Source organism: Lepus europaeus, chromosome 8 (genome assembly GCF_033115175.1).
Source record: "Lepus europaeus isolate LE1 chromosome 8, mLepTim1.pri, whole genome shotgun sequence".
Lineage (NCBI taxonomy): Eukaryota > Metazoa > Chordata > Mammalia > Lagomorpha > Leporidae > Lepus > Lepus europaeus.
The window spans coordinates 77,224,184-77,249,347 of record NC_084834.1 but is presented as its reverse complement, the minus strand read 5'-3'; the positions used below and the strand labels follow the sequence as shown (position 1 = coordinate 77,249,347).

The 25,164-nt window shown below is 38.7% G+C and overlaps 1 protein-coding gene across 1 annotated transcript in view; it reads right to left on the bottom strand.

The window, feature by feature from the left end:
- Positions 1-7,506: 7,506 nt before the first annotated feature.
- The window catches only part of EMCN (endomucin), a 118,354-nt gene continuing 100,696 nt past the window's right edge, over positions 7,507-25,164 (bottom strand). Inside the window, exons 11-12 of the mRNA XM_062199135.1 lie at positions 18,285-18,358; positions 7,507-9,683 (exon numbers count right to left, since the gene is read on the bottom strand). Coding sequence (XP_062055119.1) covers positions 18,324-18,358 — 35 coding nt within the window. The 3' untranslated portion in view covers positions 7,507-9,683; positions 18,285-18,323. The remainder of the gene's footprint in view (positions 9,684-18,284; positions 18,359-25,164) is intronic.

The following is a 25,164-nucleotide window of genomic DNA, read 5'->3' as shown; positions in this document are numbered from 1 at the left end:
CTAGTTAATCTCTTTTAGAGAAGAGAGGAAAACTGCTTTCTCTCATGCTAATGGTAGGAAAGTACAGACTATGATTGGCTTTTATTGCTGTCAGTCATTTGGGGATAAAAGAAGTGGGCAGGTCACCTCATAGAACAGATGGAGTGATCAAACTTGACTTTGGGAGAATTAACTTCTTTAATCTACCCCTCTTAAAATATGACTGAGTAGGGAAATTTATAGAAAATTGCAAACCTTTGAAGCAAAAGTCACAGATATTGATTAAATTTTGAGAGTCCTATGTGGGTAAGATTTGATTATTTAATATGAAATTTTATAGTAAATAAAGGGATTTTTCCAGAGATTTTTAGACAAATGTTTGTATGTTAAGTTTTGTTGGATCTTGGCTGCCTTATTAAAATACCTCATTAATTGTGCTGAGCAAGAAGAGTCTCCCCTGATCCTCGACTAACAAGGATAGATCAAGAGAAGGAAATATAATCCTGTGTTATTAAATTATGCCTCTTTTTAAAAAGATTACCTTAAGTGTCAACATCGCATATATCATTTTAGATGTATTCTCAACTGTGTGTTTTTCCTTTTTTTCTGCATAAAAAAGAGTGAAGTCAAAATAGATATACTGAATCTTCCTTCTTTTTATATATTTTTTAAAGATTTTTATTTATTTATTTGAAAGGCAAGTTATAGAGAGGCAGAGGGAGAGAGAGGTCTTCCATCCACTGGTTCATTCTCCAGATGTCTGAAATGGCCAGACCTGTGTTGATATGAAGCCGGGAGCCAAGAACTTCTTCCAGGTCTCCCACACAGGTGCAGGGGCCCAAAGACTTGGGCCATGCTCCACTGCTTTCCCAGGCCATAGCAGAGAGGGGAATTGGAAGTGGAGCAGCTGGGACTTGAACCAGCACCTATATGGGATGCCGGCACTGCAGGCAGTGGCTTTACCCACTACACCACAGTGCCAGCCCCTATATCTTTCTTCTGATTCTTGCTTCTGTAAGATGCTATTAAGCTGAGATATATTTAGAGGTTCTTCAATTTCTGATGAAACATCCCAGATATTTCTAAGATGAGACTTCTATTAATGCTGCAACTTGATGTACCTAATTACTTCTCTGTGCTAACTTTCTGCTTTCTGTCACATTTAATGTTTGTTGCTTTGAAGTTATTATCTTTCATGCTTGGTTTATATGCTCGGGACCATATTAAATGATTTGCATGCATTACTTTATTTAATCTTCTCAAAGCTTTAATATTGTTTGTTAGAATTGGGAGGATGACTGATGGAGCCTAGACTTGTTCACACATTTGGCTCAGAGCTCATCATTTGTTCCACTACTGTGCACATTACTATATGCATGTTAGAGTATAAGCAATGCCACATAACCTGTAGTTTTTCATTTAATCATTTTACTTCACCTGCATGATTTATCAGTAAGTAAAACAAAAATCTTCCTCCTTAAGCTATATGCCTTATCTTCTATGTTAGAAAATACATTTTTGGAGGGAATTATTACTTATGATTATTTATTTTGGAGGGAATTATTACTTATGATTACTTAATATTTTTTCAACTCTTAGGCATTAAACAATACCTTGGACTAGTACATAAGTAATAAAACTGTTGATGATGATGATAATGTGATGCTGAAGATAGTAACTATTAGCATTTGGGATACATAGATTAGGTCAATTTCTGTTCCTTTCCCACACACATCTCTTAAAATTTCAATCTTTGAAAGCTTCCCACACTTCTGTCTCCAGATAATTTGACTCTGTTCCATACTTCATACTCTGAACATCCACAGAGTGGGAAGCTCACCGATGAGAACTTTATAGTTACTGTTCTTTTGAAATAAAAATCCATGCCAATCTTAATGAGTGGGCCATATCACAATAACAGGATGGAGGTGAGAGTGAGCACATCTTTCTAAGATTCCAAGGTGAAGTTCAATACATTTTGGAACCATAATGCTTACATAATAGATGCACTAATTAAAACTGGACTCTTGCAATACACACAGCACAGACAGTGGGCTCGAACTCAGCAACTAGGTGGACTTTACCTACAAAGCCAGAGAAAACTTCACTGGAGCCTCTTCCAAATCTAGCAGATCATCTAGTTGTCTGAAAAAATTAAATGATATTGTAATGAAACAACAATGCAGTGGCTGACAGTTTTTGTTTTAAATGCTCTCAATTGCCTCAGTCTTGGATCCAAGCAAAATGCTATAAATCCTGCATGGCACTTACATTTGTAATTGAAGTCCATGTAGCATTATCATACTGTAATGCAACATCAGCAGGGGATGCCACCTGCTGAGACACTGCCAACACAGCAAAAATGTCCTGTCCTTGATTGTAATACTCCCACACCACTCCCACCCGACCCTACCATACACAGAGATGTTTGGTTTATAATTGCAAGCAGGTGAGTGCATGGATATCCACAAACACCTGATGCTGGAGCAGGCCAATCAAGACTTGACCCTAGACTTGGATGTATAGGTAAGGTTTTATACTTGAAACATTACAAAAATGAGCTTGCATCAAATGTACTTAAATTGAAATGAGGTGGGTTTGTGCTTGATCAGCAAAATGGACATATTCTGTAAAGTTAGCAAATCCATAGTATTTTCTCATATTATTCATCCTACTATCTTCCTCCTCATTATTAAAGCACATCACTACATACTAGTGATACTCAAATGCTCCAATCACAGGTTAGCATAGGGCATTGACTTATCAGAACATATGCCTTCTCTTCTATCAGGTGTCAACCCTTTAGGTTCTGGATCCTGGAGTAATATGAGGGTCTGGGTGAGAGGGGTTCATCCAGGTGGACATTTGGGAAGGGAGTGGATTAAGGACAACATTATTTATCAATAACTGGCTATATTTTTATATCAACTGTATCATTCTGTACTAAAGCAACAGCTTATCAGACAAATGTCAACCTTACTAAAAACTCATTTATATTAATAAGTGGTGCTAGAATCACAGTGCTTAGAAATTTAATGATTCCAATAGAGTAGTAGATCAAAAGAATTTTGAAATTTTCTAAACTGTTAGAAAGCAGTCTCAGACTTGCCAATCAATGTTGAGTGGCATTCTGTTGTATCACTATACCACAGTTTGCTTATTATGGCTTATAGATTTTGGCTATTTTGAATAGGGCTATGAAGATTTCATTGTGAGTCTTTATATAGCCAGGACTTATTTTTTTTTTTTTAAGATTTATTTATTCGACAGTCAGAGTTACACAGAGAGAGAAGGAAAGGCAGAGAGAGAGAGTCTTCCATCTGCTGGTTCACTCCTCAATTGGCTACAACAGCTGGAGCTGTGCCTACCTGAAACCAGGAGCCAAGAGCTTCTTCCTGGTCTCCCACGCGGGTGCAGGGGCCCAATAACTTGGGCCATCTTCTACTGCTTTGCCAGGCCATAGCAGAGAGCTGAATCAGAAGTGGAGCAGCCAGGACTCAAATCAGTGCCCATATGGGATGCTGGCACCGCAGGCGGTGGCTTTATCTGTTATGTCAAAGTGCCGGCCCCTATGTTTTCAATTATCTTAAGTAAGTAAGTACATATGGAAATGCTGCATTATGTAAGAGGCATATATTTGCTTTTTATAGAGTATTTAATTTATTTGAAAGGCAGAGTTATAGAGAGTTAGAGGCAGAGAGAGAGAGAGAGAGAGAGAGAGAGAGAGATCTTCCATCTGCTGGTTCACTCCCCAAATGGCCACAACAGCCAGAGCTAGGCAGATCTGAAGCCAGGAGCTAGGAGCTTCTTCTGGGTCTCCCACATGGGTTCAGGGGCCAAAACTTGGGCCGTCCTCCACTTCTTTCCCAGGCACATTAAGTGGAGCAACTAGGACTAGAACTGGTGCCCATATGGGTTACCAGCACTTCAGTCAGTGGCTTTACCCATGATGCCACAGTACTGGCCCCATATGTTTGCTTTTAAAGACAGTGCAAAACTGTTTTCCAAATCATTGTGGGAGTTTCCAATCCCACTAGTGATGTGTGAGAGTTCTTGTTCCTCCATATTCTTACCATTGTTCGGTGTTATTGGCCCTGATAATTTTAGCCAATCTTTTGAATATGTAGTGTTATCTCATGAATTTAAATTTACATTTTCCTGATGACTAAATCATATTGAATGTCTTTTCATGTGCTTATGGCAATTATCTTGTTTTGTGAATTGCATGCTCAAATATTTTCCCTGTGCTTTGGTGGACTGATTACTTGTTTTAAGTTCTTCAAGTTCCATACATAGTCTGGACATAAGCTATTTTCAGATATATATAATACAAACAACTTCTTATATTTTGGGGCTTTAAATTTTCAGCTTATTAATGCTTGCTTGAAGAGCAAACATGTTTAGTTTTGATGAAGTTCTCAATTTATCGTTTTGCCTTTCATTTTCCTATCTAGGATTTTTTATTGATGCTAAAGAAGGCAATATAAATCTGGAGTTAACGTTTAGGTTTTTGACACATTTTGAGTTATTTTTGTCTGCAGTTGAAGCAAATGTTGAGCTTCATTTTTTTCTGCATATGAGCATCCTATTGTACCAGAGCCATCTGTCTTTTCTCCACTGAATTACTAAGACACTCTTGTCAACAATCAATTGACCAAACACATCAGCATGTTTGGGAGGCAGGAAGAACATATTTTTGTTTATTTCTAAAATATCATTTTGTTCCTTTTATTAAATTTATTCTTATTGTTGATTATTATAGCTTTATACTGTTTGTACATGTAGTGTAAAGTTCTCTAAGTTACTTCTTTTTTCAAAAGTTTCAGCTGTTCTAAGTTCTTCACATTTCCATATAAATTTTAGAACCATCTTGTAATTTCTATAAAAACAGGAAAACTGGATTTTGATTGGAATTATTATGACTCTCTAGATAAATTTAAGTACAAATGATATTTTGATAATATCAAGCCTTTTAATCTATGATCTGGAGATCTTTAATTTCTCTCATGTTTGATAGTTTTCAATGTAACAGGGATGTACAATTTTAAAAAAAAACTTACCTCTAGGCATTTTATATTTGTTGATATTATGCTAGGCAGTATATTCTCTTTTCATTTCATTAAATTTTTCATTTCTATATTTTTGTTACTAGTACAGGGTATCTGCTGATTTTATGTATTTTGTCCTGTAGCTATAATATATTAGCTTATTAATTCTTGTAGTCCTTTTGTAGATCTGACAGGCTTTGTGTATGATCCTGCAGTCTTCCTTTCCAATTTGTTTGTCTTGTTTTTTCTTGGATTATTGTACCAGCTAGGAGTGCGCTCCTCCCTCTCCTTCCAAAAAATGTTCAGTGGAACAGATAGAAGTGAATAGGCTGACTTTGTTTCTAAATTAGGGGTAAGCATTTAATTTTTGACCATTTACATAAAAATTAATCATAGGCTTTTCATAAATGTGCTTTATCAGATTGAGGAAGTTCCCTTTCCATTCTCTTTGATGAGAGATTCTATCACAAATAAGTATGAGTGTTGACTTTTATCAAATGCTTTTTCTCAATCTATTGAGATAATCATGTTTTTTTTTTTCCTTTATTCTGTTAATGTGTTGAATTAAAATCATTTATTTTCATATAACAGACAGCCTTGTGCTTCTGGGATAAATTTCCCTCATCATTTCTTTAATTTGCTAAATTCAGCTGTCTAACATTTAGTTAATGGTTTCATTGTTTATGTTCATGAGAGTTATTAGGTTGTAGGATTTTTTTCTTCTTCTCCTTTTTCTTTTCTGTAAAGTCTTTAACTGGTTCTGTTTGCAGGGTAATATCAACATCATGAAATGAGCTGTGCAGTATCTGTTTTTGTTGTTGTTGTTGTCGTCATTATTTCTATTTTCATCCACTATTTTTTTTTCTCACAGTTGTGGTTCACAGTCTACTTCTTTGGGGACGTGTGTGTATCAATAGATACAGTCACCTATTTGAGGCATTTTCTGTGTAGGTCTCTCTATCTGGTTGTATGTTCCAGAAATTCCAGCCATCTTAGTCTCCTGGCCCCAATCTGTGTCCTCAGTTTAGCATGACTGTCAGGTTCTAGTCAGGGAATTGTCCTCACCGCAGCTGCCCTGGAATGGGCAAAGTCAGGATGGCCTCAAGCTGATGATTTCTGTTTCTCCTGGCTCAGGAGTCCCAGTCCAGCTCTGCCTGTTGTCCACTGTCTGAAATAGTGTTAAGGGTTGTTGTTGTTGTTGTTGTTTAATGAAGTGATCAGCTTGATCACTTTTAGTTGTGACCAGGAGCATAATACTGTCACCTCTCTTTATTAATTAAGCAAACTGAAACCTAGAGAGACCATTAGGCATAGTGATGAAGAACAGGGGCTTGGGGGTAGATTTGAATTCAATTTTTTCCCATTTAGTTTTTGGACAACCCTGGGAAAGTTATCTAACTTTCTGCATTTATCTCTGCATCTTTAAATCAAGCTGTTACTGCTGCCGCCGCTGCTGCTGCTACTACTGACAATACAACACTAGGAGCTGTGTCTTTTTATCATTGGGATGATTAATTGAGATGAAGACTGTGACGTTTTTAGCACAGAGTTTGACACATAGGGAGAGTCAGATAGATGTTAGCTTTTTAAAAAAATACATAATTTTAAACATTTACATATTCTTACTTATTTCTAAGTGTCACAACTGAAGGTCAGACTTGGAAGCATTTTTAGATAAGTCCTTGGCAACCTCCAAATTATTATTGGTGACCTTGACTTCGGCAGAAATTCTTATTTCAAGTTCAGGAATGTAATGTCTGATGGAAAGACGCATATTTTCCCATTGTTTATCAAAACAGAGTTCCTTTTAGTAAGTACCCAGACCAGAAACAACTCGTGTTAAGCCCTTAGGACAAACCTGCTGGATGTAAGGACAATCTATACTCCCTTAAGGAAACATGAGAAGATCTGTTTGTGTTTGTAGAGAAACTATAAGATGAAGATTTGTGGATAATCCATCACAAACTCTCAGTTCAAGGTATCTATTATGGATTTAATTCATCACAACAATGAATATACTATTAACGCCTTTGACACTACTGACAGTTTCAGTCTTGAAATAATCACTCAAAATACAACTGTTAAAGGACATCCCTAGTCTTCTTTTTAGAACCCCATACAATCTTGAGTGGCTACAAGAGCTGCCCAGCAGAGAAGAATCAAGGCAAAACTAGTATGTTCATTGTTGGGGGTCCAGCACTGTCCCAAATGGGTCTTCATGAACTTAAATATAGTATTTCCTATCTACCTTAAATATAGGTAGAAAAGAAATAAAACTCAGCCTTTGTAATGAACGAAATCTTCCAGCTCAGCAAGGAGAATTTAAGAATCTTTCTCTGCGGGCTGATGACAGCCAATATGTCAGCCAACATCATCATGTATTCCCAGATGATAACAGTGCCAGTTAATTAGGTCTTGTTTATATTTGGATTGTTGATAGGCTTAAGTTACATTCATATTATCACACAGAACAAACACATAGAAATCCTCATCTTTAATCTAAATTCAGGTTTCCTTTGTCACACTGACATTTAAAGTATATATCAGAATAAAAAAGCTTATAATAAGTCAGACATACAAAGTAAGTCAGCTAAATCTTAAAGAACATCTGATTAATGATAATTTTGGCTTGACAACCAGATATCCTGTCTCAACAGAAGTTTAAGCTGGTATATAAACATTCAGACATTACCTTTGAGATTGATGCTACAAAATACCATGAAAATCTCCATAAATTCCACATTACTCCTAACACTTAGACCTTTGTAAAGATTTATGCTTTGGTTGTTAGTGTAAGACATGTTCTTTTTGTAGAATTCTTGAACTGGGATGAATTCTTTATGACCATTAAAAAGCTTTCTCTTTTCCTGCTTCTTGTACACTCTTTTCTAACAATGCTCATAACAGGTAGAGAAAATTTTTTTTCTGGAATCCACAATAATATCAGTAGCAAACATTTAAAGTTTAGAAGAAGTTGTTTCTTTGCCATACATTCTGTGTAACCAGACTTTTGTCAAGAAGCTCAGTTGAGAATTCTAGGGGTGCTGGGCTATTGTCCCCTGAAGACCAGTGCTCACTATTCAGTTCAGCATGTTCCTGCCACTGTCACCCCTTCAAGGATTTCTAAAAAGTCAGAATTAAGCCTGGACAAAGCAGCCCTAAAGAGAAAGTGCATGGAGTAGAGACACTTGTCCTTTTATCTTATGTCTTATTTTCCTTTGTTTTTTTTTTTTTTTTCTATTCCCCATTCTTCTTGACGAAACACAAAGAGACACCTGTCAGAAACACAGATCTTCTTACTTGGTGTCCTTGATTAGAAGTAGTCTAAACCTCAGGAAGCTAAAATCAAGATGATTATATAACTCCTGAAGCTGATAGTTTTTCAAATATACTGCAACAAAAGACCATTTAAGAGGCAGTTTTAAATACACTATTCCATCTCTACTGTTCTGCTCTAAGATTACTAAGATAATATAGTGTTGAACTCAGCTTACATAATCATAAAAGTTAAAAGCTGCCACTGGCACTCAGTTGGTTCCTAAGCTTTCTGCAAAACCTCAGCCAACTTGAGGTGTTGATTCCTTATGTCTAGGAAGTGGTCAAGGTTGAATAGTCAGCCTTTAAAGATGAGTTTGCCCCTGATAAAGCAACAGTTGCAATCATATGGTATATTTAGGAAAGTGATAGACTGAAAAAAAATCATAATTATGTATTTATGAAGTGTCACTTTTCTACAAATTGGACATTCAGTACTGATGGCTAGAACAAATCATTACATTTCTAAAAGAAATAAAAATACACAGAGATAGTATAAATCAAATGAATTAATGAAAAATTTTGCTCCTGTTATCTTCTTAATAAATGCAGTACAGAGTGTCACAAATGCCCTTGCATCCTTGTTACACAGTTTGAATTACAAATAGAATGACCAAAGAAATAGTAATTTGCTGTCCTCCTAACAGAGTCCAATAGATAAATCCTTAGTTCCTTTCTCACCTTTTACAGATGCCCGTCATTAGTTAGTACTCATATTCTAATTATAATCCCAAATGATTCATAATTGTAGGAAGACAATACCATGCATTTTCACAGTCACATTATGATATTTTTAGTATGTCAAATACAGCAAGTATTTATTGAAAGTAACACATGAAAATATGAATAAAATAATGGTATGTACAAAGTAACATTGCATGACTTCTATCTAATATTTACTAATACAACTGCAAATTATCCCTGCATTAACATAGTAGAAAATAATAAATACAAATGTTAGGTAATGTAAGAACACCAAGAAAGTCAGAAAGTCTCCATGGGTATGAACTGTCAGCCCTGGAAACCTTCAACTCCAGGAAAGGGTGTGCCCTTAGGGAGAACACCTGCCTGGGCTGTTAGGTTCATGGCTCACAAACACCCCTCCTAAAACTCACTCCCCTCGGAATGTTTCTAGAAAATGAAGTACAAGCTTTTGTTGCCCTTGTAGGCAGAAGAGGCCCAGGATTCTTTTTTATCCTATCAAATTACTGCATGTCATCTAGACATCCTTCTATTGGGACAGGCCAGTGATGCAGACTGGCGAGCAGGAGTGGCGATCAGGACTGATTCCTCACGATTTTCTAGCTTTTCACCCCAGAGTACAGAAGCTGAAGATTAAGCCTGTGAAGAACAACAACAAACAAATTCAGATTCCAAAAAAGTGAAGAAGCAGAGATGGTGGGGGGATCATTTCATGATAAGAAATGTTAGTAATTTGCCATTTTTGTTTTCAGCTGGTAGAGTCACTTGAATGTTTTACTAGCACTTCAAACTCAACATGTTTGATTAGAAAGTGCTATGCATCCTTCCAAACCTGTTACCCTTCACCCTGTAAACCACATCTTGCTATTGCAGCTACAGCACATCCACACAGCAAAGCTGGGTGTGTGAATATCATTGATAGTCCTATTCTTCTACATTCTTCACTGCTCACACCCAATCAATCGCTACATCTTGAGACTTTTTCTCCTTCTAGACCTTTCCTCTATTCTGCCTCATCACCTCTATCTCTCCTGTAGCTGCAGCCTTAGCCTAAGCCCTTGTAATTGTCTAGTAGAATATTGCACTAATCTCTGACTTCTCTGCTTCAGGTCTTGCTCCTCTTGACCTTTGTGTACCTCAAGAACAAATTTCCTTTGATTCCTCTTCTAATTTAAATCCTTAATGGTACTCTATTACTAACGGATGCAGTTCAAGATATGTTGCTTAGGTGACTTTGAGTAGTTAGTAGATTGATGGGTAAATTTCATTATGTCCCTGCTGTGTACTCATCAAGGAGAAGAATGAACAGGCAGCCTGCTGCTGCTCTTTCACAGGAAAAGTATATAGGCCTTCAGTCTAGTCCTTCAAAGGTTGCTTGTTTGTAGTACAGAAATAACCTTCTGTATTGGTCCAAAAGAAGCCAAGGATGGAGGTTTCGGTGAGCAAATTGGGACAGCAGTAGTGGCTTGGGTTGGCAGGGGTTAGATGCTGTGTAGCTCATGACCATGTTAGTGACTTGTTGGAGTCTAGGGAGCAGGTGACACGGCATGTATGGGAGTGGGGAGAGTGGGTAGTACCAGTGGCAGAAGCGTGTTCTCTGATCTTTCATGGCATGGTTAGTAAAGGCAGGAGGACCCTTAACAGAGATACCTGTACAAGGTATCTTGTATCTTGCAAGGGACAAAGTTGTACATTTGTTGGCAATGCCTGTGGGTAGGAGCCGCAAAGTCCATGTCAAGTATTAGGCTATGAGAAGGGCTTTAGACTGAGGTAAGTTTGATGGCCTTCGAGGGCATCTGTGGCTGAAAGACGGTCCAAAGTATGCCAGAGTGTGGTGTAGCAGAAGGAGCACCTCGATTCTAGGGATGCTTACAGGTCTGCTCTTCCCCTAAATATTGGACTAATTTCCTGGGGGGGGGGGGGGAGATGCAGTTCCTCAGTATGAAAAAATCATGACTTTTTAACATTAACAGAAGAGGGAAACCATGCTTCCGTTTAGCCTTGTGAAGTCCTTTATGGTTTACCCAAGGAACAAGGTCTCCCATGACCTGACGCCTTTAGTACTTCACCCTCATATTTTCCAGCCTGACACTGAACCATATTCTCTAGGCCAGTGCTTCCAAAGCCATCCATAGTGTAGCAACAGGTGGTTGTTAATTTTTTAATCTACCCACTTATAAACTGATATTTAAAAATACAGTAACATGAGTTGGATGGTGCAGCAATATTAGATTGTTGTAATAATTTTTAAACTTTTTAAATTTCATTCATGTACCATGCAGTTTCAGGATTCTTTGCCTTTGCACATGTTACTTCCTGTTTCTAGAAAAACATTTTCTCCTTTCAATGAGGCCATTTTATCGTTCTTAAAAGTCATTCTGTATGTCTCAGCTCAAATACCATCTTTAAAAAACTTGCCATTGAACTTAGGGGTACTATGTTTATCTTTACATACTACAATCTTATCTCAGATTATACTAAAATTAAATTTTTTGTCTATATTTCTCTCTACTTCTGTAAGTTCCTTGGTGAGAGCAACAATGTTATATCCCTTTTTATATCCAGAACTTGGCAAGGAGTGAGGCCTTAGTCACTTTTTGTTCATCTGAGTCCTACTCCTCATAGATGCATTTCCAAGTGAAATCAAGAATTTTCAGCATGGCTTAGCTAGGTACACATTTGGATTTATGTACTAGGATAATGCTTATGGCATAATATTTCAATCATGTTAACAAATACCAGCAATCTATATTAGGAATAAATTGGAGTTTCATCAGCATTTATTCCTCAAGGGCATCTTTCTCAAGAAATGGATCTTGCTTCATGAATGCTTTTTCCCACTGAGTGACAGTTTCAGTTTGTTTGTCTGTACCAATAATAGTATTTTCTTTCTTTCACTACATTGTAATCTCTCCAGGATTCAATGTGCTGTCTCCAAGTGTGATGAAGGACTTACTGGTCACTCAACAACCTAATATTTTGTAAATTTGTGATTTTTACAAAGAATACATTATTATTTTATCATATAGTTTCATAATAGGTTTCTATAATAGTATTGACAATATTTTATAAATTTTCTGTCCCAGTCTTATAAATGCAGGACCCAGTGCAAAGCTTGATTAAGAAATTCACTCAGGACCAGAGAGCAGGATCAGAAAATAAATATTTTCTTATGATATTTTCCTTTTAGCCCTCTTATTTCACTTAAAATATGAAAGAACACCAATTGAAAAACATGTTAAATTCCTCTGGACATTCACAAAGGTGCTCCTGGATTGCTGGGTACCATTTAGAAAAGTACAGAAGTGTAGTGAATTAAATGTGAAAGAAAAATAAAAATGGCTTCCATTCCACAGTACTGAGGATCCATAGGATGGCACTGTTATACCAGCTCCTGGACTTGCCTCATTGGACTGAAACTTCAAGAGATTCAGCACACAAGTTGTCTCAGAAAAGAAGCGAGATGAGACCCACTGGTAAGTAAGCAAACAGGAGCAGCATGATGTCTTCCTGACCACAGTTTGGGTTTGATCACCAGTAACGTCACATATAAAGTTACATATACATATAACGTTACATATAAAGTTGCTTCATTCCCATTCATCTTTCCGTATTGGACATGTTTACATAGTATTATAAAGTTGTCATGAGAATTACTTTTACTAAATGGATGTATAATATCACAGGATGAAGCACATTTATTTTACAATTTCCTATCTCTTTAGACAAAGAAGCTGTTTCTAAAGGTTTACTACCAGTCTTTGTGTATTAATCTTTAATCATGTTTCCAGTGATTTTCTTACACAAAATTCCTAAGAGTAAAAAAAATTATTAGGTTCCCAATGTGAGTATTTTGTTTCTCAGTGAACACAGCTAAGTACTTTTTAGAACATTAATCCCATTTATACATTCAAATGCAGCATTTGAAACTTCATCAGTATGATTTACCTTATCAGTATGATGTTTTAAAAATTAGAAAAAAAGAGTTCAGTTAAATTGATGTAATATTCAGTTTTTGTTACTAATAGGATAGAAACTCTTCTATAATTTTATTTATATTTCTATTTCCTTATCTATGAATTAACTATTAATGGCCTTTTGGAAGTTTTCTGTCATTTCCCAGATTGAAATAAAATTCCATGTGTATTTAGCCCTAACAGACATCTATAGAATACTCTACCCAAAAGCTGAAGAATACACATTCTTCTTACAGCACACGACCTGTTCTCCAAGATAGATCGTATAATAGAACAGACAACAAGTCTTAACAAGTCTTCTCAGGACTGAAATCATACTGACCCTCTTTTCCAGCCACAACACAATACAAATAGAATTTAATAACCAGAAAATCATTGCAAACCATAGAAATAAATGGAAATGAAACAACATACTCTTGAGCAATTGATGGATCAATGAAGAAATTAAGAAGAAAATGTAAACATTTCTTGAAACAAATGAAAATGCAAACACAACATGGCAAAACCGATAGGATAGAAAAAAAAGTAGTAATAAGAGAGAAGTTTATGGCAATGAAGACCTACATCAACAAAGTGGAAAGATTTCAAGTAAACAACTTTTCACTACACTTCAGTGGAAAAATAAGAGCAATTCACACCCAAAATTAGTAGAAGGAAAGAAATACAGATGAGAGTCAAAATAAATGAAATACAGACTAAGGAAAAATATAAACAGCAACAAAAGAAATGGTTCTTAGGAAAGATCGACACAATTGGCAAACCCTTAATTAGACCAACTAAGAATAAAAGAGAGAAGACTCAAAATCAGAGATGAAAAAGGAGACATTAAACTAACAACACAGAAATAAAAAGGATCATGAGAGATTATTTGGAACAAGCCAACAAATTTGATAGCCTAAAGTCCTGAGCACATACTTGTTACCATACTTCTCTTGAAACATAAAGAAACAGAATACAATAAATGTCTTCTATCAAAGAAAAACTCAGGTCCAGATAGCTTCACTGCTAGATTTTATCAAACATTTATATAAGAACTAATATCAATTCTCCTTAAAATTTTCCCAAAAAAGAGGAGGGAATTCTTGCAAACTCGTTCTAGTAGGCCATAGTCTTAGTCTTGTTTTGAGATAGATAGGAATTTTTTTTTTCTTTTTTTGACAGGCAGAGTGGACAGTGAGAGAGAGAGACAGAGAGAAAGGCCTTCCATCCATTGGTTCACCCCCTAAATGGCCACCACGGCTGGCACGCTGCGCCAATCTGAAGCCAGGAGCCAGGTGCCTCCTCCTGGTCTCCCATGGGGTGCAGGGCCCAAGCACTTGGGCCATCCTCCACTGCCTTCCCAGGCCACAGCAGAGAGCTGGCCTGGAAGAGGGGCAACTGGGACAGAATCCGGCTTCCTGACCGGGTCTAGAACCCGGGATGTTGGTGCCGCAGGCAGAGGATTAGCCTAGTGAGCCTTGGTGCCGGCCGAGATAGTAATTTTAAACATTGGTATTTACTTCTATATTATTATTGGTTGTTGTGCACATATTCAAAGACTAAACTTCTTTCCCAAAATACTCTAGGTCTTATGAATACATTGTTATAAGTCTCAGAGTCCATCACAGATTTCTCGATGACAATCTAGAAAGTAGTTATTCACTGGTGATTAAATTCAAATTATTTATAATACTAGAATTCTTATGTATTTATAAGACCTAGACTATTTGGGGAAAGAAGTTAAAAGTCTTTGAATCTGGCTGGTGCCGTGGCTCAATAGGCTAATCCTCCACCTGCGGCGCCAGCACCCCGGGGTTCTAGTCCCGGTCGGGGTGCCGGATTCTGTCCCGGTTGCCCCTCTTCCAGTCCAGCTCTCTGCTGTGGCCCGGGAGTGCAGTGGAGGATGGCCCAAGTGCTTGGGCCCTGCACCCCATGGGAGACCAGGAGAAGCACCTGGCTCCTGGTTTTGGATCAGTGCGGTGCACTGGCCACAGCGCGCTGGCCGCAGTGGCCATTGGGGAGTGAACCAATGGCAAAGGAAGACCTTTCTCTTTGTCTCTCTCTCTCACTGTCCACTCTACCTGTCAAAAAAAAAAAAAAAAAAAGAAAGAAAAAAGGAAAAAGAAAGTCTTTGAATCTGTGCACAAAAATCAATAATAATAAAGAAATAAATACCAATGTTAAAATGGTAGAAATACATTAGAGAAAAAAGTAATACAGAAAGAGAGTAGAACTGACAGAGGTCAAGCTTGTTTCTTCATGTTCCTTTCTGATCTTTACTCTCCAGCGCTTCATTACACAATCCCCGTGTTCCAAAACACAGCAAGAAAATCATTTGCCTCTTTAAATTAAAAGACATGAAATAGAGGGTTTTAAAGTAAAGCAATGAAAAGGTATGGAGGCTGGCGCTGCGGCTCACTAGGCTAATCCTCTGCCTTGTGGTGCTGGCACACCGGGTTCTAGTCCCGGTCGAGAAGCTGGATTCTGTCCTGGTTGCCCCTCTTCCAGTCCAGCTCTCTGCTGTGGCCAGGGAGTGCAGTGGAGGATGGCCCAAGTGCTTGGGCTCTGCACCCCATGGGAGACCAGGAGAAGCACCTGGCTCCTGGCTTCGGATCAGCGAGATGTGCCGGCTGCGGCGGCCATTGGAGGGTGAACCAATGGCAAAAGGAAGACCTTTCTCTCTGTCTCTCTCTCTCTCACTGTCCACTCTGCCTGTCAAAAAAAAAAAAAAAAAAAGAAAAAAAAAAGGAATGGAGAGTAATTTCTTTTATTAATCTTATGTGGGTCAGAATTAACATACCTTTCCTTTTCTGAAAAATTTTTTATACTATAAAGATACATATTACGTACTTCATTGTTACAATTCTAAGAAGGTAACCATACTTCTCTCCCTCCTCCTCTCTCCCTCAATTGTCTTCATTCCTTTTCTTTTATTTTTCTGTTAATTTTTTACAAAAATATAGTTGCAACCTACTGTATAACCACAGACACTATGCACCACTAACCATAATAGTCAACAAGTAAAATGAAAGACCACAGTTCCCCAGGAGTATACAAATGGACTAAAGAATAATAATCAAATCACAAGATGTGCATTTCCTTCCTATACATTTGTTTGTATTCTATATTCACTACCACATATCAGAGAAAACAAATGATATCTGTCTTTTTGGGACTGGCTTACTTCACTAAGCATAATGGTTTCCAGTTGCATCCATTTTGTTGCAAACTACAGGGTTTCATTCTTTTTTTATGGCTGAGTAGTACTCTATAGTGTATATATGTCACATTTTCTTTTCTTTGCCATTTTCCACAACTCATTAGAAGACTGTTGTTTTTCTCCAAGTTGGACAGATAACTGAAAACATTTGAGCATTATGGTAACCTAGAAAAAATTCCTTTACTTGCCACTGCATTGCGAAGAACCTGAAGCTAGAATAAAGAATTTTTCCATTACCAGCTAAGGATGGGCCATGTATCTCGGTGCTCTGCTTCTCAACTTTTGTATCTGAAGTGTCCATTGCAAAAGGATGAGGACACTCCAAGTTTCCTTTAATCCATCCTGATTTGCTGGCTGGAGAAGGGTGAAATTCTGATATTGGCTCCTATGTCTTGATCTTAGCCAGAAGGCCGAAAATCAACGATTCCGAAATCTGAAAGGTACACCTCTATCTCTGTATTCTGCTATGGCCAGAGAAGCGCAGCAGTATCATTTACTCCACAAGCAATTGCTGAGTGTCAGTAACATTGCTGTGTTAGTAGATGGACAGTAGAACAGTGATATTCCTCACCCTGGACACTTAGAGTAACTGCCATTGTGGTCAGGCCGATTCTGGGCATATACTTTTGGTTGTTCTGTTTTTTTTTTATTTGTTTTCAAAAGGCAAGTTTCTTCAGGTTCTCTAAAGCATCAAGAACTATGAGATCACTTAACTGATACTTCTTTTTTTATTTTTTAAAATATTTTATTTATTGGAGAGGTAGAGTTACAGAGTGGAAGAGACAGACAGAAAGGTCTTCCATCCACTGATTCACTCCCCAAATGGCCCCAATGGCTAGATCTGAACTGATCAGAAGCTAGGAGCCAGGAGCTTTCTCTAGGTCTCCCATGTGGGAACAGAGGCCCAAGGACTTGGGCCATCTTCTACTGCTTTCTCAGGACATAGAAGAGAGCTGGATTGGAAGAGGAACAGCTGGGACAGGACAGGAACTGGCACCCATATAGGATGCCAGTGCCACAGGCAGAGGCTTAACCTATTATGCCACAGAGCTTGCCCCCATAGATGCTTCTTCTAACAACTGGACTAATGTCAGATGAAAATCTCCTTTCCAGTTCCAGGAAACCAAAGGGAAACATCATCCTGAGCTGGTAGGATTAATTCTAGAGCAAGCCTGAAATTTGCCTGGGCTATGTTACTAAAATAAGAAACACACCTTCATTGCACTGACTCATGGGCAGGACATGAAACATATTGAACAATGCTGTGGCTCTCAGTCATACTTTTGAACAGTTTTCATTCTTAATTGATGAGCAATCATTACAGTGAAATTGGTCATTTGTGTTTGTTCTCACTGAGACCCTTAGAGGGCTTGTCATTAAGCCAGTAATCCAAGTAGAGCAAGAATGTGCTTCTGGGACCAACTGGGGATAGGACAGCCCAGCTGAAACTGCATTTTAGTTTAGGTCACCATGGTCCAGGGTTGTTCTTTACAAGTGCATGGTACTTGAAACCCAAGAGAAAGAGCATCTTGGCGTAGTCCCTAGACAGGGAGGGCGAAGGACATCCTTTCTGGCTGGCTTCTCTGACTCCAGGGCCCGGAGCCAACTTTTGATTGTTATGAACATCCGAACTTTAGTGTACCTTCTATCTTGAATTCTTTTCCCAAACTAAATGGCAAAATTGCAAGTGTTATCACTTGGGTCCCACTAGTCTTCATTAGCAATAGCAACTTGTTTAACTGCCACTGTCAGAGAGGGTTTACTGACCCAGCTAAAAGCAGGATGCATTTCCAAGGAAACATTACCCACAGGCAGGAAGAGTGAATAGTGCCATTCCTTAGACAGGCAGGGCGAAGGGAAGAATCTTCTACAACAACCAAGGCATTCATTTTTCTAGAAAGTCTTCTGAGAGTTTGTTTTTAGATAAATAGACAATGATGGCTTCACTGACACAAACCATTAACTTTTCAGCCATAAAATTCTTTAAAAATAATCTAAGCTGCAACAACAGGCTACACAATGGATATTAATGAATAGCTCAGCAAGTGAAATTAGGAAACTTACATATTTATTGCCCAGGTGGAGGAAGGATTCATCGGGCTGTCAGTTCTTGGCTTTTCCTTGTGCGGAATGCTCACCTATGAATAAAGCATATGTTTTGATCTATAAACTCAGAGAATGAGGATGAAAATAAATTTCATTGGCTTGTTTTTGTGCTTTTCAAGGAAAGTTCAATTCTGTAGGAATATCACTAGAGCCACAATTTGCCTCTTGGTATTGTCTGAAAATATTCCCCAAGATTTATGAGCTTTTTAAGCCATCATCCCTTTTCCCCGTAAAGGAGCAACGCTAACTCATTTTCCAGGAGTGCAGGGGGTGTGGTTGGGAGATGACAAGGACATATACACCCTGGGGATTGAATTATTGATTTTTGCTTGTTATATGAGCTGGGCCTCCTAAGCAAGCTCATATCAGATATTTAGGATGCTGTTTTACCAGGAAGACATTCCAGGATCTTTCTGTTTAAATAATTCAGCCAGAGTTTTGTGAAAATGAATATCTAGGCCAACACCAACACTTTGGTGACATACAGAATAGCAACAGTCAGCATTATTCAATGTTACCATGTCATTCCACTATCCAACATTAAGGCAAATATTAACCTAGGGTGGTTGAAAGCTGAATCACCCCAAGCAGTTTTCACACAGTACTGGATTCATGATCAGCGTATTTCACGGTACCTATATCCTTCCAGGTAGAATCAAGTATCAACACCAGTCACATTACAGAAAAGAATATGGGGAAATAGCTTGGGTTTTTTGACAAAATATCCTCATTTTGGTCCCAGTGGTTAGGACACCCCTCTTTCTGGGGACACTGTGGTTGTCTCCTTTTCCTGGCACAGTTGTGGCAACAATAATCAGTGCCAGAAACTGAGGAGAACCAGCTCAGAGAAGAGAGTGCTCTGAGAAACACCTGCTGCAGCGTCACACACATGCAGACAAGGCTCCTCTGCACCCTTGGCTCCCTGTTTCTTTTGCAAAATGCACAGCATCTGGAACCCACAGCTATGCAGTTCATGAATGAGAAGTAAGCACAGTAGACGTTGACTGTAGCACTACTATGTGCAGGCAGGCTTGGAAGGCAAATCATGTGGAAATAATTCTAATTCTTAAGACCTCTCCTCAGGGTCTGTGTACTCGGGAATAAGAACTGAGAAAGAGTCAATGACAATATGATATCAGTAACAGCTCTAATATGTCTAAGGTAAAGCCAGACATCTAGAGAAAACAACAACTAGAAGGAAACATACCAAAAACAGTTGTATCAAGGCTGCATTTTATGGGTGATTTCAAATTCTTTTCTAGTTTCCATTCTGTCTAATGTGGTCAAATGTTAAAATGGGAGTTTAACCCATGACAACATATTACAAAGCAGCCATATAATTTTGCCAAATTAACATTAAGTGGAAAAAGGGAAAAACCACCTCAAGTGGGGCCGTCAATGAAGCCTTGTTGGAAATGCAGAGAATGAACCAAATAGTGACAGGCTGAGAAGAGAGAGATGCGTGTAGGCTTCGCACACTTGTGAGTGGTTTGCCCATTGTTACCTGTTTGTCCAGCTCTTGTTGCTAATGAACTTCTTTTATTTGGAAAAATAAATTAGTTTAAAAACAGCCCTGACTATATATTTAATGAGTAATTACCGCAATATATCAATTAGTATTAGTGTACTGATGCAATGCTAATGAAATGTGATGACCATAATGACTAGTGGGAAGCGGGAAGGAGAGAGTAACAGAGACCATCTCCTTCCAAACAGCTTGGGGTCAGTGAGGAAGGCAGTCAGGGCCAGTGGGTGAAGGAGGTCTGAAGATGCACTATGTATGTTTGCTAGTTCACATGGACTGAAACTTCATGAAAGGCCTTGTAGAAGTGCTAAGGTGCCTGGACTTAGACAGTAAGAACTTATCAGAGTTTTCTAAGCAGTGGAATATTATCATAAATTCAGATCTGCTTCATTTTTGCTCCCAATGGTTCAAAATCAAATAAGGTTTTGAATAAGGGCAATGACACTGTATTTTTCCCTGTAGACTAATGTATTCTGTAACCATTTCAAGTAGTTTTCTTTAGAATTCTTACAGCCTAACATATTAAACATGAGATGGCATACATGAATGCCGTGAGACGTGACGTAAGTGAGAATCAGGATGAAAGTGCACCACGCTACACTTGTATTTTGCAGTCAGTTATAGTGATATTTAACTTGGCAAAGATTCTTATTAAAACAGAATGATAGCTACATTGCTCATAAAGGACTCCTTGATTGGCCACGTTTGGTGCTTGATTCTTTTCTGGAAGCTCAAGCTTACTGTACTCCAGCAGGATTTCTCTTCTCCAATAAAGAAAGCTAGAAATATAAACATGTACAGCCCACATTTTCAGCAGAAGACACTGCTGGAGAGAACATATTTAGTGGGAACAAGGAGTTTGGATAGCTGAGCGAAGTGACCCAATCATAGGAGCAGGATTTAGGGGCAAGGGACTGTCTTCCCAGGAGAATTGAACAGAATTCCAGCTGTGGCTCCTAGAGGCTTCTAGAAACCAAGAAAATTTAGCATTCACTGGCATTTTACCAGAAGGTGAGTTGCTGCAGAGGTCTGTTTCCTTGGAAACCTTGTTTATTGGCCTCTTCAATGGTACAACTTATTTTGAGATAAAATTCCAAAGTTTCAACATTGAGGTAGTGACTGCTAACTACAACCAATTTTTATGGTGTCTAAAACTCAAATTTCACTGTGCTACTCACTTTTGCATGTTGATTAACATTAATTCCTTAGAACTTATAGCAAATAAGTTAAATTTTAACAGTAATCAATTCTGAGTGGTAGGTGGTCATATATTTGCTTTATAAAATTTCTTTCTATATTTCAGTATTTCAAAAAATTTATATATATGTATATATACATATATAAAATATCCAACAGTAGAAACATTGAGCTAATCTTGTGAATTTACATTAAACCTAATCACTTCAAGTTTTGTTCTAGTTATATTTTTGGAAAGGTGTCACTATTAGGCAAGAGATACTTAAGTAAAAAATAATTTTAACAATCCAAATGTGGGACAATGTGGTACAACAGCTAAGCCATAGCCTGCGATGCTGGCATCCCAGATGAGCGCTGGTTGAGTCTTTGCTGCTCTGCTTCTGACCCAGCTCCAGGCTGATGCTCCTGGGAGAGCAGCACAAGATGGCTCAAGTGCTGCTGCCAATGTGGGAGACCTGGATGGAGTTCTTGGCTTCTGGGTCCAACCTAGTGGTTGAACCATTTGGGTAGTGAACCAATGGATGGAAGATCTCTCTCTCTCTCTCTCTCTCTGTCTCTTTTTTTCTCTCCCTCCCTCTCTCTGTAACTCAGCCTTTCAAATAAACAAATTTCTTTAAAAAAATCCTCTGTTGAGTATAGAGAGCAGTTTTACAAAAAACAATTTGAGTAACTTTTGAAAGACAGTGGAAAGAGAACTGTTTGCTAGTGTTTTAGTAGCTATCAAACTCAGCTAACAACAGACTTTTGTAAAAATTGTGGTAATATAAAGAGCATTTGGAGAGCATTGAGTTTTATATTATTAATTCTGAATTATTGAAATCTACTCTGCATCACTAATTTCAGTCTTGCTTTGTCACCAGCTATCTTCTAGGGTACTCAGCTAGGTTGACTTTTGAGAGATTCTTCTGTTGAAGTCAGTGTAATTTCTAAATTGAAGTTGGCAGAAATAAAGGTATCAGAGAATCTATCTTATTGTGTCCATGATATTTCCTCTTTAGACCTGCGCCCCCACTGGTCTGTTCCAGTGACGACTGCAGTCACTATGCAAGTGGAAGAGTGTTTGGAGAATTTTCCTGGGCTTCGAAAAAGAGTCCACTATTCAATTAAACGTGGCTTTCCCTTCTGGAAGCCATGACCCCATTGTTGGTTGACATTTCCTTGATAGAAATCTCTTGACATTTGCTTGACAATTGGTTGACATTGCCTTGATAGAAATTGATAGAAATGGGTGTTGGAAAACTCTGGATGTTTTTGACCACAGTCTCTTCTTCACAAGCAGAGCTAAGGGCTCCTAAACTGAGGGTGCTGGCAGGTGCTGGTTGGCACCCAGCCCACAGTGTGAAGAGTCCCGGACACTGCAGTGTGTGATTAAAAGCCCAAAGGTGAGCACATGAAAGGATTGGGAGGCCCCTGGTACCCGCAGGCAGGTTAGGAGAACTTTTCTTGTGCCTAAGGTCCCTCCAGAGCTTACTCAAGACTAGTGCACACTTAGGCTACTTGAGCCATTTCCAGCCCTCTTCCCTGACTGGTAGCCAAGGCTGCTGACCAGCCAGAAGACACCTGTGGGTGATTCTAACCACTCTAAGGATGTGATCTTGCTCCTTCTCCCTTTCAGAAGGTTACTCCTGAGAGAAAGAATAGCATGGGAATACTGGAAGTGTGCAGCACAAGAATGAAGGGAGGTCTCTCTTACGACAAAACAGCTAAGGACATCTGAACAGGCTGTGGTACATCTGCTCTTCAAGACTGCTGTCTGCCTCTTGTAGCTCTGGTTTGAATTTTCTCCCTGAGATTGGGCCCACAATCAGCCTTTAAGATCTTGCTCTTAATCTGGGGCAATAGGGGTCAGCGTTGTGGCATAGTGGGTAAGCCACCGCCTGTGGTACTGGCATCCCATATGGGCACCTGTTCGAGTCTTGGCTGTTCCACTTCTGTTCCATCTCCCTGCTAATGTGCCTGCGAAAGCAGCAGAAGGTGGCCCATGTCTATTACTCTCTCTGTGTAACTCTTTCAAATAAATGAAAAAATCCTTAAAAGTTTAAAAATTCAGGGCAACATAGTTGTCTGCTTTACAAAATTGTTTTTAGTTACCAGAAATATCTATAATGTAGTTTGCCATTCTGCAGATCTGACTTTATAAAATTTATGTATTTTTAAAGATTTATTTATTTATTTGAAAGAGTTACACAGAGAGAAGAGAGGCAGAGAGAGAGAAAGAGAGAGGTCTTCCAACTGCTGGTTCACTCCCCAGTTGGCCACAACAGCCAGAGCTGGGCCTATCTGAAGCCAGGAGCCAGGAATTTCTTCTGGGTCTCCCAACACAGGTGCAGGGGCCCAAGGACTTGGGCATCTTCCACTGCTTTCCCAGACCATTGCAGAGAGCTGGATCAGAAGTGGAGCAGTCGGTTCTCGAACTGCTGAGCATATGGGATGCCAGCACTGAAGGTGGCAGTTTTATTTGCTACGCCACAGTGGCGGCCCCCAAATTTATGTATTCTGAAGGCCATTTTCCAAAAGTAAAACTTATGGAACTGAATATTGAAAATGTATTGGGGTAACCTGACACTGGAAACACAGTTTTAAATTATGCTTATAATATCAATGTTTTATATAATAGTCATCTAAGAAAAAAATCTATGCTTTTTATTAATTAATTAATTTTATTTTACTTGAAAAGCAGACAAGCTGAGAAAGGAGAGAGATCCTCCCTTTGATACTTCACTTCCCAAATGCCAGCAACAGCCAGGAGCGGACCGATCCAAATCCAGGAAACCAAAACTTAGTCTGGCTCTTCCACGTGCGGCAGTATTTGAGCCATTACCACCGCCTCCTAGGCTGTGCACTGCCAGGAACCAGGAATGAGAAGTGGAGCCAAGACTCGACCTCAGGTAGTCCCATGTGGGATGTGGGCATCCTGAGTGGTATCTTAAGCACTGTGCCAAATGCTCAACCTTGCTCTTTCTTTCTTTTTTTCTTTTCATTTAATTTCACTCTATTCAAAAGGCAGAGAGACAAAGAAAGATCTTCTACATGCTGATTCACTCCCCCAAAACCCACAACAGCCAGGCCTGGACCAAGTTAAACCAAGAGCTCAGAGTCCAATCTGGGCCTCCCACGTCGGCTGCAGGGACCCAAGTATTTGAGCCATCACCTGCTGCCTCCTAGGATACACATTTGCAGGAAGCTGGATTGAAAGTGGAGTTGGGACTCAAACTAGACACTCTGATAGGGGATGAAGGCATCTTAAACATGAGCCAAATGCTCACCCCTGCTTTTTATTTTAAAAGCTATACAGCATCTAATTTCTCATTGTTCTTCACATAAACAGAACTCATACAAATTCTATCTGTATTTTGAAATAGTTTTATGTTTTTAGATCAAATGAATATAATTAAGAAATTGGAAACAGAAATGCAAATTCTATCAACAGGAAATTGTGTTTTATCTTTATTGGGAAGCTCAATTAAAATTATATGAAATTATATAAAGCATGATTTACATTTTAGCTGATAAACATATCCTGGTTCCAGCTGGCTATATCCAGACATCACTAAAAATGAAATAAAACAACAGCGACAATAAAACATTTTACAAACTTAGTGCTCTTTGTGTCACTGCTGCAGAACAGGAAATGCCTCTTATTACCACGCACCCCTTAGAACACCTCTATACTCCAGAGGGCCTGCTAGTCCAATAAGCTTATCAAAATGGTATTTGTAGGATGCTTCTTTTCTAATTTATTTATTTATTTTAGTTAAAAAGCAGAGAGAAAGACACACACACACACACTGACAGGGCAGGTGTTCGGGGGGAGAGAGACTGAGAGGTGTTTGGGGGGAGAGAGAGGGAGAGAGAGAATCTTTCATCTGGTAGTTCCACAAATGCCCACAACAGCCAGGGATGTGCCAAGCTGAAGCCAGGATCCAGGAACTCAATACCAGTGTCCATGTGGGTGGCAAGAACCCAAGTATTTGAACCATCACTTGCTTCCCAGGATCTGTAGAGGCAGGAAGCTCGAATCCAGAGCAGAGCCAGAACTCACGACCAGGCACCCTGATATGGTATGTGGGTATCCCAAGTGGTGTTTTAACCCTCGTGTCTAATGCCACCCCTCCT